This window comes from Babylonia areolata, chromosome 7 (assembly GCF_041734735.1).
Source record: "Babylonia areolata isolate BAREFJ2019XMU chromosome 7, ASM4173473v1, whole genome shotgun sequence".
NCBI lineage: Eukaryota > Metazoa > Mollusca > Gastropoda > Neogastropoda > Buccinidae > Babylonia > Babylonia areolata.
This window is the reverse complement of record NC_134882.1, coordinates 28,441,260-28,456,921: the sequence shown is the minus strand read 5'-3', so window position 1 is coordinate 28,456,921 and position 15,662 is coordinate 28,441,260. Positions and strand designations below refer to the sequence as shown.

General features: G+C 41.4%; 1 protein-coding gene and 1 long non-coding RNA gene across 2 annotated transcripts in view; both read right to left on the bottom strand.

The window, feature by feature from the left end:
- Positions 1-34: 34 nt before the first annotated feature.
- LOC143283945 (uncharacterized) lies at positions 35-1,885 on the bottom strand. Its single transcript, XR_013055469.1, has 2 exons — positions 965-1,885; positions 35-432 (listed from the first exon to the last, which is right to left on the bottom strand). It is a non-coding gene; the product is annotated as an uncharacterized LOC143283945 (long non-coding RNA).
- A 1,682-nt stretch (positions 1,886-3,567) lies between these two features.
- The window catches only part of LOC143283942 (sodium- and chloride-dependent glycine transporter 1-like), a 68,370-nt gene continuing 56,275 nt past the window's right edge, over positions 3,568-15,662 (bottom strand). Inside the window, exons 11-15 of the mRNA XM_076590398.1 lie at positions 12,398-12,529; positions 10,986-11,085; positions 10,347-10,447; positions 7,474-7,629; positions 3,568-6,740 (exon numbers count right to left, since the gene is read on the bottom strand). Coding sequence (XP_076446513.1) covers positions 6,543-6,740; positions 7,474-7,629; positions 10,347-10,447; positions 10,986-11,085; positions 12,398-12,529 — 687 coding nt within the window. The 3' untranslated portion in view covers positions 3,568-6,542. The remainder of the gene's footprint in view (positions 6,741-7,473; positions 7,630-10,346; positions 10,448-10,985; positions 11,086-12,397; positions 12,530-15,662) is intronic.

Genomic DNA, 15,662 nt, shown 5'->3' with positions numbered 1-15,662 from the left:
ACATACGTATGGAATAAAAAGTCGTTTTGAGAAATTTGACTCCAAAGATAGAATTTAATGTGGACAAATGAAAGGAACAATTTTCAATAGTATTACTATCATTTTCCAATAATTATCAAGTATGATACCTTGTCAAGACATTCTGTACAGTTTTTTTTCTATGTGGCATTGGAAATCAAACACTCAGAACTGCCCAGGCCCATACACCTCCCCTTCTCTTTCTTGTCTTTCCTGGCGTTCCATGCGTCGCACCATCTCTATTTTCTTTCTCTTCTCTTTCCTGATGATTTTCTGCTGGATTTCACCACCCTGGCAGTGTCCTCTTTCAAAACAAAGTCACCCAGAGTGCTTCCTCCCACAAGCTCCAGTTCCAGCATCACATCCAGCAGGGCTGAGGACCCTTTGTTGACCTCCCTCAGTCACCCTCAGGCTCTGAAACACATGATACATTACAGTACACTTTTTTTTGCACAGCTTCATACATTTGTAACATATACACACATCTGTACAAGCAGTCTTACACACACACACACACACACACACACACACACACACACACACACACAAACTGAACAAACACATAACCTGAAACACACATGGAATATACACATCTCATACACATACACAATGAACAAACCCATAACCTGAAACATATTCAAACACACAGAATAATCACACACACAAACACACTATGAATAAACACATAACCTGAAACACACACTAATACACTGAACACACTCACAGCCACACACACACACACACTGAATAAACACAACCTGGAACACACACACATTGAATAAACACATAACCTCTCACACACACCCCACGACACACACACACAGCCCCCCACTCACCCCCTCACACCACTATCTAATTCTCTCCTCTCACACTTCACAAGGACCAGGAAGAAGTATGAATGATAAAGAAAACGAAAAATAAACAAAGAAATCAACGATCGACTTACCGGTTCTTTGCATTCTGGACACAATGCACCACTGGAATCGATGAGAGACTGAAGGCAGCTCAGGTTCATGATGTTGTTGAGATCGTCACTTCTCACTTCTTCTACAGCTTCCTCTTCCAGTCTTTGTTTTTTGCTGGGTCCAGACTCATCTACTTCTTCACTAGAATCAGACACTGCCTTCTTTTTTGAGAAAAAGTCCTTTTTTTTTTCTTTGAAGTAGAGGACGGGTATTCCATAGCAGACGACGTTGATGGAGTCGGCTCACAGGTTGTCGATTCGACCTCAGTTTGCTGTGATTGGCGGCTGGCTTTTCCACATTTCCCTTTTCTCTTCTTTGTACCAAACTTATGGAGTACTCTAAACTTCGTTCCAAACTTTGTTGGCATTGTAAAAAAGCAAAACTGTGCCTAAAAGTGACAAAATGAATGTCCTAGTTCGCTCACTTCGAAACAGACGCTATGAACAAAGATGGCGGATGACTGGAGTTTCGGCCAATCAGAATCATGGATTTACCCTCGTGACAGCTTAGGCCCAATCACCGGTTTATACACTGTTGTTGGGTGAGCCATTTCGTGCTTCGCGGAGCTCTCGCACTGAGGTTGTTTGCATATGAAATTAGGTTGACCGGAAAGAGCGTATGTTTAGCTTTCAAACGAGCGGTCACACACCTCAATTGGTAAAACGAAAGTGGTGGTTGCTAGGGTCTGAAGATAGCGATTTTTGTGATTCGACTTCGATTTCCGATAAATATTTGAGGCCACCTACATTAAAAAAAAGTACAATTACACACACTTTTATGCAAAATTAAAGCAAAAGACATCCAAAAAGCGTTTGTAGATATATTATTCTTTCAAAATTTACAATAACCCCAAAACACATTTCCTGGTGATTTTTCATCAAAAATGCACGCCAAGTCCCCCCTTAAATCTCACCAGTGCCTGATGAGTCAAGGTAAACTTTTTTATTGTCATTGTTTCTTTTGTACACTTTTGTGCCTGTACCATCTTCAGAAACTAACATTTATAGAAATGGAGAATGGTCAGGAATTTTTTTTTATATGTATATATAATCTAAATTTACAACAATCATTTATTGATATATTTATAAGTATTGTTTTGTGAAAACCTGTCAAGGAATTCCAGCAATGCTGTTCAGTTTATTGGTCGTGGTCCTTATTGAATTATACAGTGCCACATAATTGTTTTATAAACATTTCATTGAGAAATAAACTTTTGTGTGAGATTCATATGTGTTGTAAATATTGTTGAAAGGATAATGGAACTTCTGTGTGTGTGTATGTGTGCATGGGTGTGCATTGTGTGAGTTTGTGTGTGTTTTTTGTTTGTTTGGTTGTTGTTTGTGTGTGTGTGTGTGTGTGCTTAAATGGAGAATGAGCATGACCACCATTGAATAAAGAATAAGCACAAAACATTTATATGATTTTTATTGCCTGAAAATGCGCAAAATCATTAAATACCTAGCACTTGGAGCATGACTGTTTTCTGTGGTTAACAGTGTTTTTCACTTACTGTAGGAAATACCTGACATAAAATGTGATTTCAGCAAACTATTTCTTGAATCCCAACTGAGTGCTTTTCTGTTTTGTACCACAATGCCATGGACAACAAGAATCATAGTATATGAAATTTTCCTTAATGTGAGCTGCAGAATTTTCATTAATGTGACCCTTGTTTTCAAAGGGGAAAAAAACCTGATTATTTTAGTTTTAACTTTTTTGATATGAAAGATGATTTTCTCAGTGCAACTGAAAATTGTAATTACTTTGTGAAAAATGCTGCTTTATGACTGTAATTTTTACCAATAATTGTCCATGTGGTGATATATGAATTTTAGGGTTGTACAGAAATATTTGGAGCTATATGTCTGTGGTAGGCTGTTTCCATGGTGATATCAAGATAACTGATTATCAGTTGTTCTCCATTTCACGTCTGTTACATGAATGCATAGGCTTTATACATACATCTCTTACATACGTCTCTTATGTACTCTTTCCAAGTTGACAGTGATTTTCAACAAGCCAATATAGGTTAATCAACAACATGAACTGCACTTTTTATTTGTCCCCATAAGTTCATGTTGATTGGACTCTAATTCTGAAACTGACATTCCCAGAATTGTTTTGTTATATTCTATTAAAAGACAAGAAAGATGTGCACACACAAGACAAATATCTTGTGGAGTTCCTGCCTGCCTTTTGTGGCACAAAGTGATCAGTACTGAAATTCAAATTTCACTCAGACTTTGCTGTGAGTCTCGAAAATCTGTGGCTGAATTATTTCCTCACATTTCTGGTTATTAAAAGAAACAAAACTACACAGGGAATGTATATTATACATAGCAACAACAATACATAGTTATCTACATTCCTGTACATAGATCCAGCCAGCACCCAGATTGTCCCAATATGTGTCCTTTTATTACTTTTGCTACATGAATGAAAACTGCAGCAGCTCTGATACTTGCTAAGAAATATATATTGAAGAATTTAAGAGTTTATTGTTTTCTGGGACAATGTCAGATTTGTATTTCACATTTCGCTTCTCCTTTCCAGTCGATGAAACATACAAAGAATGCAGATCACAGATATTTTTTTCTTTATTCTTCTAGTTCCACAAAAAGGGGGAAAAAGGATGAATAACCAAAATTAAAAACTAAATCAAAACACTCCACATTCAACACTTCTCATCCCCTCAAGAGATATTCATTTTATGGGAATCATGTTGATGCTTTCTTTCATAATACGTAACTGAGTTGTAACAGGATTAAGTAAAAGGTGAACAGATGCACATCTAAATATATAGATAAAATATAAAACATATCGTTGAACTCAGAATGTGTAATTAATGTGTTAGGGTATTCACTTCACCACATGCTCATGATGTTTCTTCTTCAGGTGAACGTATCTCACTAAAAGCAAACTGGTTATTTTCAAGGTCGATACAACATAACAAGCAGACTTTTTGATACACTTTTGTAAAGCAAGCATGGATGATTACACTGCAAAGCAATAGATCTCTGAGTAAAATGCACTCACACAGAATGATCACGTACAAAAGATATGGATCAGCCAGTTAAGTCCCTTTTACCAAAGCGGTTGACACCGAAATTTTACACACACACACACACACACACACACACAGCTCTTAACAAAAATGATATTTCCATTCTCATATCACTTGAACATGCTGGTTAAAAACTCAGATTTAAATCGTTTCATAATTCGTATAAAAATGTTTTGGTATTTAGAACACTATGTCTGCAAACATATGCTATATTCAAATACAAGTCAAAAGACCCACAAGACTGATAATGTGAACTAAACTGTGAAATAGACCTTCCTTAAAACTGCAAAGAATTTTGGCCATAGCCTGGTGCTATGTGACATGGGTTCTTTTTCTAAGACAGAAGGACAACCGCCCCAAACTACCACACAAAATCTAGCAGAGAGGGGAGTAAAGAATCTGCTTCATCAGTGCCTTGAAACAATCAGCTGGGATCATCTAGCTTGCTACTTTGGTGTAGACGGGCGCAATAGCCGAGTGGTTAAAGCGTTGGACTGTCAATCTGAGGGTCCCGGGTTCGAATCACGGTGACGGCGCCTGGTGGGTAAAGGGTGGAGATTTTTACGATCTCCCAGGTCAACATATGTGCAGACCTGCTAGTGCCTGAACCCCCTTCATGTGTATATGCAAGCAGAAGATCAAATGCACACGTTGAAGATCCTGTAATCCATGTCAGCATTCGGTGGGTTATGGAAACAAGAACATACCCAGCATGCACACCCCCGAAAACAGAGTATGGCTGCCTACATGGCAGGGTAAAAGCAGTCATACACGTAAAGGCCCACTCGTGTGCATACGAGTGGACGTGGGAGTTGCAGCCCACGTACGCAGAAGAAGAAGAAGAAGAAGCTACTTTGGTGTGTTATTTTTCTATGCATCCATTCTGTATGAGCATACCAAGACAGCCTTCATAATTCAGATAAAAAAAAGAAGCATTATCCTGATGACACACAAAAAAGCCAAAAATAAATTCCCTCCCCCCTACCCCCACTCCCCAACAACAACAACAACAAGAGAGAGAGAGTGACAGATACAACATCACATGTCAAAAGAAATGTAACAAGTGTTGTTGTTTTGTTTTCTTTTTATATCTGCTTTAACTCACTCAGTACGGCCAGTCCTCTCTTCTCCTCTACACAGACCCCTCGGATGTCCAGTGGGTGTCTCAATGACCCAACCTTTAGCTTCCGTCGTCAGAATTGTGGTATTCTTTGTCAACATTCACCTCTTCAGTATAAGAGCCTTCCGCTTGCAATATTGTGATGATGGTAATTGGGGTGAAACGCTGTTAACGTCGTCTCTTTTGCCGTTCGTATGGAGAGAGTTAAGCATGCCCAGACAGAATACATGCAAAAGTTTAATTTCATTATAACTCTTTTCTATGTACAAGAGAGAGAGGGGGGAGACAGAGTCAGAGAGATGGGAGAAGAAATAAGATTTGTACAAGAAACATTTTGTAAAATGTTACAAAAAAAACAACAACACTGCATGAAATATTAAGTTCATATTACATACAGTTGCATCATAGTCACAGAGAAACAATGCAATGAGTTTTTGCTTGTTGTTTTTTTCTTCTTCTTTTTTTTTTTTTTCTTTCTTTCTTTTCTTAAAGGAATAAACAAGAGAAGCCAAACACGGAAAACATATCATGTACAGAACGTAGTATGTAAACCACACAATCAACTCAGTTGCAAGAAGCAAGCTTGGGAGTGTAAGAATCACTTTCTCGAGAATATCTTTTAATATCCAAGTCTCATTTTCTTTCTGATTCTTCCGGATTTGTTCTGCCATTATTAACACATGCGTGTTCAACATGAGCAATACCAGACATGGATGATAAGTCAAAAGGTTAATGGGTTAAAGTTCCACAGCCTTTTAGGGCATTACAGGCTGTGAATATGAATTCACTATGTCTAGGGATTGGCATAGAAGGCAGGGCCACATCCTCTAGCTCCTTCCACCATTTTTTTGTTTTGTTTTTTGTTTTTTTGTTGTTTTTTTGTTTGTTTTGTTTTGTTTTTTGTTTTGTTTTGGTTTTGTTTTTGTTTTTTTTTGGGGGGGTTGTTGTTTTTTTGTTGTTTTTTTGGGGGGGTGTTAATCTTCCATGATCGAAGTCAGATTCTCACTATTGGCATCTTATGGGTGATGTCAGGAAAATCAGAGTAAAGTGCCTTTCCCAAAGGCTTGACACCATGCCGTAACGGAGTACCAAACTCAGATCACTGGTTAACAAATAAAACGCCTCATCGGCAATTCTGCCTCAGTGTCCCCTCAAGCAAAGTACCTGGCCATGAAAGCAAAGATATTAAAGGTTCTGATTTGCGTTTTGTTTCGTTTTTTAAAGGGGAGGGTTTGGATTCCTCCAACCAGAAATTCAACCAACTGTCTGTTATTTGGCCGGTACCTGATTTACGCAACTGGGTTGTCACATCAATGACATCACAAAACCCTGAAATGACGTAACCGTTCGTGGGTCCATTGATGAGGTGATTATTTTACAAGCGTTCAGACTCTTTGGCGTAGGCAGCGTTGTCATAGCCGTTGATTGGAGTGTTCCGTGTGACGCCAACAACACTGACGGGACCATCCTTCCCCTCCTGCATGGTGAAGGGGAGGGTGGCGGGGGCGTAGCGGCCAATGCGGTTCTCTGGGTCTGCTGGGCCCCAGGAGGCCAGAGGGTGGAAGCAGTCCGGCTGAAAACAAAACATACATGCAGTGCTGTATGGTGAGTCATTATTGGCTGCAAAAGTGGACACTCAGCTGATTCTTACGTTGAAACTACACAGTATTGTATGGTGAACTGACAGCTGCACTAGTGGACATTCTAATTGTTTCAAATGCTGGCACAGTATGGGTAGTAACAGCAGCAAAAACAGACAGTTTTTCCGCCCGTGGAGTAATATATATATATAATACATATACTGCATTTGTGCAGTTTAATCCACTCATGATTCTGATCCACCATTTTCGACAGACTGACGAAAAGGCAAAACTTTATCCGGTTCATGCACTTAGATATCTACGTTGGTTTGTTAATCAATTTACACTGATTACAGTGTTAGAGAAACTGCCACTTTAGGTGTTTGTTTGTTTTGTTGGTGGTGGTGGTTGTGTTGGTGTGTGTGTGTTGTTGTTTTTTTTCCTTTTCTTTGTGTGTGTGTGTGTGTGTGTTTAAGCGATCCTGGTGATATCAGACATAAACTGGAATTTTAGTTATTGCTTTTTTATAATAACGAAAACAAACAAAATGAATGTTAAGCCTGCACTAAAAAGAAAAAGAAAAAAAAACGAAAGAAAAATAAAATAGAAGAAAATAAAATAAAACAAAATAAAACAAGAATATATATATATATATATATATATATATATATATATATATATATATATATATATATATATATATATTGGCCGAGGAGACAGACGTACCACTCCGTATCGGAACATCTGCACAACGCCAACGATGGCAATGAGAGCGATGGGCACCGATACCATCAGCCAGCCCAGTCCTTGCACCCAGTCTTCAAACACGTAGCCTGCGTAGCTGGCCTTGGTGTACTGTACCGCTCCGATGATGATGATGAACTGAAACAACAACGCCACCATCGCTCCAAACTCTGTGGTCCAGTGATCACATGCATGACTGCTAAATACTAAATTATTACACCTGTTGGTTACCTTTCCATGGTTTGTGGGACAATAAAACTGAACAGCAAGATGGTGGCATGTTAGTTGTGTGACTGAATCCGCATCAAACTGAGTAAAATAACGTACAAAATAAGAGTTGAAATCCACTTAAAATTGGTTACAACATCTACTTATAGTAATATCGATTACCGTACTGATTAGTCGTTTCATACATGCCGCACAAAAATTGCCGGTAAAATAGGTGCAATAATATCAGGATGCTAAACTGCTAAACCAATGTCCCGGGCAACTCACATGTTTGGCTAAAATGTGTTTCTAACTATTGACAGGGCGACGACACTCAGTATTACCGCTGAGTGCGTGAGGCAGCTGTCTGGGTTAGTATATGTACCAAACTTGTCGGGTGATCGGTCATTGTCTGGTGATCGGTCATTTACTACTTCATGGCTTTTGTTTGTTATGCGAGTTATTATCCGTGGCTTTAGTGAAGCTGGTTTCAGTTTCAGTTTTAAACCCCTGGGTGGGAGGGGGGTGGGGTGGGTGGGTGTGTGTGTGTGGGGGGGGGGGGGGGTTCACCCGTTGTTATATACCACTAGCACTCTTCATCTTAACAAATAAAAAGACCCACACGGTTGCAGTCCGTTCGCCGGTCTTCTCAGTAAAAGACAGGAACAACATGGTTCAATACTGACTGGTATGTAAGTCTTGAAATAATCATGAAATAAGTAAGTAAATACGTATCCAGTTTGTCTTGTCTGGAAATGTTATCACAAAATTGAAGAAGAAAACCGGTACTGTAAAAAGAGCAATCCAATCCTGACAAAAGTGTATCGAGGGGACGGAGCACCCCAGAACAAGAGTAGCAACAGAGTTGAGTTTAATGACCTATCGGCAGTAAGCCCTTATGGTCAAGTTGTTCTGGACAGATGTCCGGCAGTAGTCGTTCAGTGGTTAAAGATGTTCAATGCTGTGGTCCGTTTGGTATCGGAGGTGTAGTCGGAAAGGAATCGTTGTCCTGGTGGGTGTCGCAGTTGTTTGATGCTTAGTCGGCCGGGTATCGTTCTCGGCTGCAGACTGGTGGTAGTTTTAATGCATTGTGGGATGACGTTTTTCTCATCGTTGGTCAAATGTTGTCTCGGCTGTAGTCTTTTTTGTCGCAGCTGTTGTTTCTTATTTCGTGGTGACCAAGGCCGTCTTCAGGACCACCGAGCAGCCAGTCCTCATGCTCCGTCGACGACCCACACGTCCCACGACGGCAGACCACCACTGAAAGGGAGCGACAAAGCCACGAACCGCCATCCCCCTGTCCCCCCACCCACCGCCCCGTCGCCCACCAACCTGCTTAAACAGTACAGGAGTCTTTGCCGCAATCCCCTCCCCACCCCCCACCCCTGTCCACCCCTTCCCTCCCCGCTGTCCAGTACCTCAGCCGTGCAGAGCGGGTCTCTACCATCAACGCGACCGAGTTTGAAAACACGGCCGGAGAGATGCGTTGGCAACTTTGACCGGTCCCAAATACACAACTGCCGAAGACTGCAGCAAAACAGGATATGTTGGCCGCAGTCGCCTCAACCTCTCTCCCGCGTCTTGTCTCTAAGCCGTGCTGAGAGGGTATGACCGGAACAACATCGTCTCTTTTAGCTACATATAGCCGTGAACAAGGGACTGTAGAGGGAGGGCGCAGACGGGGGCGGCAGAGAAAGAGCTGGTCCGACGTCAAGGAATGGACCAAAATGACGATGCCAGATCTCACGACAGCTGCCAACAGAACGGCGTGGCGAGCTATGACATCTTCCTCATGTCCCCCCAACGACCCCAGCGGTCGAGGGAATGAGTGAGTGAGTGAAAGCCGTGAAATGTCTGTAGCTGATATCATTGCAGATCCCAGCAGTCAAAGAGATGAAGTTATAGGCTGAGAAGCTGGCTGCAACGCACACACACGCACACACACACACACACACACACACACACACACGATGGAGCTGCTTCTCCTTTGAAGATACAATAAAAATGGACTGGAATTTTGTGTAATATCCCGTCGTTGTAGACATTTGGATAAAGCGTAATTTTTTCACATTTGTATGTTATCGTTTAAATGGTTGGAGAGGAGGGGGTTTTGAATGGTGAGCTGAGGGAGACAGGGTAGAAGTCACTAATCTAAAAACAGATGGGCAGCTCATTGGCCAGGAAAGCTTGAGCCAACTGGACGCCATAGTGACACTTGCATCTGGCTGTCAGTCCGTTGAGAAGTCGTCTGCTAACAGGTGGTAGTTTCTGAACTGTAACCGTGTATCTTCTATGACATCGTGTTATGTTTGCCCCCACAACATGCTAAATGTTGTGTCTTGATTGATATCTGCCAATGGTTTATTTACCAAAGTTATTACAGGAAAACTGTGCAGTGACACGTAGCTCAAACTTGCTGTGGAGGCACAAACAGGAATGTCAGCTAAACGCAACGAGCAACTGAAGTGAAAGCTTGCCGTGAAGCAGTCATTGTAGCCAGCTGAGTACTCGGCTACATACATTAAGTTACTGCTTCGTGCTGTACTGACAAGAGTAGCAAAATGGCTGATTGAACACTTCCGCTGGTTTCAGTTAGCAAAGGGGATCAAAAAAGATATGCGCTATCCACCTATTTTTAGAGTACTCACGGCAACAGCGATGGGTGTGATGGCGAGCCAGGTGACCATCCAGTAGATGTTGGGCTTGTGGCCGATCATCATCTCGATGTCAGCGAAGAAATTCTTGTAGCCTGCATACCAAGACACCGTCAGTCTCGTTACAGCACATCTTTCGTAACATCTTTTTTCAAGAGGGGTTCAAACTATCATCATTATGACTTTTTATTTCTTTTTTTTCTTTTTCTTTTTTTACATCAGTGTGATTTGTTTTACACAGAAAATGGGGATACCTAATCCACTCGGAAATATATTTTTTTATGCTGCATACTACTACTACTACTACTACTACTCTCTCTCTCTCTCTCCCTCTCTCTCTCTGGATCCCATTCCACCCTACCGTCGATGCTGTGTTGGTTGTTTTGGGTTAGGTCAATACTTCTAAAGAAACAAAATAAGTTTGGTTGGTATCGACACAATACCACTACCAACTATGAGCAAGTGTTGCCTGTATTCAATGTGTAAAAGGACAGCGCTAAAACATTTGCACGTGATACATAATACGCACAACTATGGCAGAGTGTATCCATGGATCTGGATTCCTGTACTGTGTGTTCTTCCGGCGTGCATGAATAGGGTGTTAAAAGAAAGGAGAACGACAGGGTCACTTACCATAGACATACATCAGACAGATGATTTCAGCCAGAGCCACAAACATGAGGTTGTAGCTGCCGCTGTACCAATCCATCAGAGTCAGCACCCACATGCCTCCCTGAAAACACACACACACACACATGCCTCCCTGAAAACACACACAGGCCTCCTTGGAAAAAAAACACACACACACATGCCTCCCTGAAAACACAGGCCTCCCTGAAAACACACACAGGCCTCCTTGAAAACACACACACACATGCCTCCCTGAAAACACACACAGGCCTCCCTGAAAACACACACACACACACACATGCCTCCCTGAAAACACATATACACATGCTTCCCTGAAAACACACACACATGCCTCCCCGAACACACACACACACACAGGCCTCCCCGAAAACACACACACACACACATGCCTCCCTGAAAACACACACACAGGCCTCTCTGAAAACACACATACAGGCCTCCCTAGAAACACACAGAGGCCTCCCTAGAAACACACACAGGCCTCCCTGAAAACACACACACACACACACACACACAAACACACACGCGTCTCCCTGAAAACACAGGCCTCCCTGAAAATACACACACACATGCCTCCCTGAAAACACACACACACAGGCCTCCCTGAAAACACACACATGCCTCCCTGAAAACACACACACATGCCTCTCTGAAAACACACACACACATGCTTCCCTGAAAACACAGGCCTCCCTGAAAACACACACACACATGCCTCCCTGAAAACACAGGCCTCCCTGAAAACACACACATGCCTCCTTGAAAACACACACAGGCCTCCCTGAAAACACAGGCCTCCCTGAAAACACACACATGCCTTCCTGAAAACACACGCACGCCTCCCCTGAAATCGCACATAATCATGCTAACTTCATGCCTCCCTAAAATGCCTCCCTGAAAACACCATCTTTTTTTTTTTTTGGATTGAGTTCCTGTGTGTCATACGCACGTTGTAAGTCGAGGCAAGTAAACTATGTGTTTGATCGGTATGACCCCCCGAATGTCCTGCAATATTTCTTTCGATAATCATTTTTTTAAAATGTAAGCAATGTACGACAATTCACCCCCCCCCCCCACACACACACACACACACACACACACCTCTCTCTCTCTCTCTTTTTCTCTGAGGGTACTATACGTATTTTGATATTATTGTATTGATTTTTTTTTTTCAAATGGAGATAGAGATTTATGTAATACTGAGTCAATTTCTGCAGATGATAACGTGTTGAGAATTCATGCTGTCATCGCTCCTCGTCCAAAAGAGGCGGTGGCCATTACCAATGAATTATCCGAGTCTTGATTCTGAGTCTCTCTCTCTCTCTCTCTCTCTCTCTCTCTCTCTCTACCACTCTATCTTTTCCCGATTCCCCGCCATGCCCACATATTTTTACCTTGGTGGTCTGAGGGATCCCCAGGAGGAATCCCACGAGACAGGTGATGAAGGTGAACAGCACCTTTCTCTTTCGCAGCACGTGTGGGAACATGTCAGAGATGCCACTGATCACCGTCTCCATCATCGCGAACTGTTCAGATACAGACAAATCCATTGACCATTTGATTTCTGCAGCCCCGTATGCTCGACAGTGAAAGGCTTTTCCCAAAGTGAGGCAACACTGAATGAGCTTACACATGAGTATGCCAGTCATCATTCTTTTGTTGGACTTCTGTCTTCTGGGACTGCATTACTTTTGATGTTTTGTTCTGCAAAGTCAGTTACACCATTTAAATGCACACAAAGTGTACCAACTGTACCTTAAGTTCGCCCCACACTGATATATGAGCTCATTTTACCAAGGTTCAGTGGTGAAGGGGTTAAAGCATAAACAATGAACCTCACATGAATGTTTATAGTGAAACATGCATGGACTATATATATATATATATATATATATATATATATATATATATATATATATATATATTGTATATATACATATATCAAAATGAACCTAATGCATACACAGCGAATCAGACATGTGTTTATGTGCTTACATGAACAAACAAACATCAGTATGCACACACAGTCTTTTAGCCCACAACCACGCACTCATGCAAGCACGTTTGTGCGGACATCCAGCTAGTATACTCTTCAGCAATGACGTGGTTGTGCAGACTCAGTCACGGACGTATATTATAAGCGTCCGTGAGACTTAGTTCTGGGGGTTTGTGTGTGGCTCACATATAAGCCAGATGCCCGAGCCACATTCACTGCAGGGGCAATGGATTGTCTTGACTGAAGCATAGGAGGGACTGCATTCTTTAATCTACCCCCACCCCATTCCTCTCCCTGGCACTGGTGCGGCGAATTTTTGGCGGGGGCACGCAGTTGTTTGCTGACATTTTGCCAGGCTTCAAATGTCTTCAAGCTGACCTACATGATAACCATAGAAAGCCCTTGTTTCACATCTGCAGATTACTCTGAAAGTGTTTGTAGACCGTCAGTTTAGTTCGCAACTGATTCATATTTCTCATTAATGCTTATCGGTAGCCCAGCGTACTGCACAGGGACATATCAAAGATAAAACACTTTGAATATCGCAGCACGTAGTGGAAAACTGGCTTATGACAAGGCGGACAGACAGACAAAAATATCCCCAATTACTCGGACAAATGTAACTTGACAAAGAGCGACTGACAAACTGAAGGTCAATGTTTATTCAAGATGTAGCCAAGTCAGTGGCTTGGCTCCCCACTGAAGACTTGACACAGTTCAGTTTCAGTTTCTCAAAGAAGCGTGACTACATTCGGACAAATCCATTGGTAATTTTACGCTACATCACGTCTGCTAGGCAGATGCCTGACCAGCAGCATAACCCAACGCGCTTAGTCGAGGCCTGGCATGAGTGCATGTTTATATATTTGTCAGTGTACCTATCAGAGTGGATTTTTCTACATAATTCTGCCAGAGGGCAACACTCTCATCAGTGCCATGGGTTCTATTTCAGTGCGCCATGTGCGTGATGCATACGGGTCCTCGGTTTATCGTCTTATCCGAAGCATGACTGAGACCAGACGCTCAGTTTGATTTTCCAGTCAAACTTGGGAGAAAGGGCGAGAGCGGGATTCGAACCCATACCCACACAGACTCTCTAAACAGTATTGGCAGCTGAGCGTCTTAACCATTCTGCCACCTTCCTTCGGGACACAGCCACTGACCATTGAAGCTGGCACATGATGGAGCAGACGACACATTCAGTGTAGGAGAGCAACGAAATAAAAACACTGACAGAGAAAAAAAAAAAAAAAAAAAGAAGACTGAAATACATATGGAAGATATGCGACTTCAACATGTCAAAATGTGGCTTTGATTCATGCAACGCGAGATAGGCCAACTTATTTTAGCATTATGACAGGACCAATACGCATTCATCCGAATCATGTCAACGTGGGAAATCTATTTCTTTGTGTATGATAATACCGTTTAAATCATGTGTTTTTTGTGGGTTTTTTTCCATATATATCAATTATTTATTACATATTCAAGTTCGTTGTAAAGAAGGAAAAAAAAGTAAAGAAAAGAGAAAAGACGTTGTCATCGCCTCAGGAACATCGAAACAGATTGCCGCGGCTTTTTCCAGATCAACGCAAACCGGTGTACACAACTTAAAGTTAGCGGGTGCGAGAGAAAATAGAGTCCGCATTTCAACCAAAATTTTTGTGTATATCTCGTGCTTCGTACATGTTGGTCTCTTTTGTTATGTTAAATATTATGTGCAGTTCTATCGGGTATATTACTCCTTTTTTTTCATTGGGATTTCTTTCTTCTCTTGGACTGTTTTCCCAGTCTCTCTCGGCTGATGTCATTCGCGTAGTAATATATAGACGCGACGCCATTTAAAACTAGAAGCCCAATCCTCCAAACTTTTTTTTTTTTTTTTAAATTACTAAATCTGTGTATCATTCACTCCCATAGCATGCTTGTTGTAACTATATACGTATACTTAGATTAGTTAGAACAAATTTTATTTTATTCTTTGCTGGCTATGTTTCCGTCTCACTGAAGATTACGTCATTTAATCTCTTTGTCACAATATGATGATACATTCTTAAATCTTTCATTTTATCGCTTGTTGGTAAACCACAAACCCACTATTATGGGGTGCAGACCGAAATGATCATGCAGGTATTGTAAGGATATCACATGTTGCCATTTTCTCCAGGCAAAGCACGCAGACCGGTGTACATAATTGATCGTAAGCGGCTGCGAGAGAAAATAGAGTCCGCATTACAACCAAATAATGTACATCTCGCGCTTCGTACATTGTTGCCCCTTTTTATTATGTTAAATGTGATGTACAGTTCTAAAGGGTAGGCTACATTACATTTTATTTCTTTTGTAATTTTCATCTTGGGATTTCTTTCTTCCCTTGGACTGCTTTCCCAGTCTCTCGTGGCTGATGTCATTCGCGTAGTAACAAATAGACGCTACGCCATTTAAAACTAGAAGCCCAATCCTCCAAACATGAAAAAAAGAAAAACACGAACAACAAATAAATCCATGAAACATTCACTCCCAAAGCATGCTATAGTATACGTGTACTTAGATTTGTTAGAATAAATTTTATTTTGTCCTTCACTCGCTGTTTCCATTACACTGAAGATTACGTCATTTCATCTCTTTGTCACGTCATGATGATACATTTTCAAATCTTACAT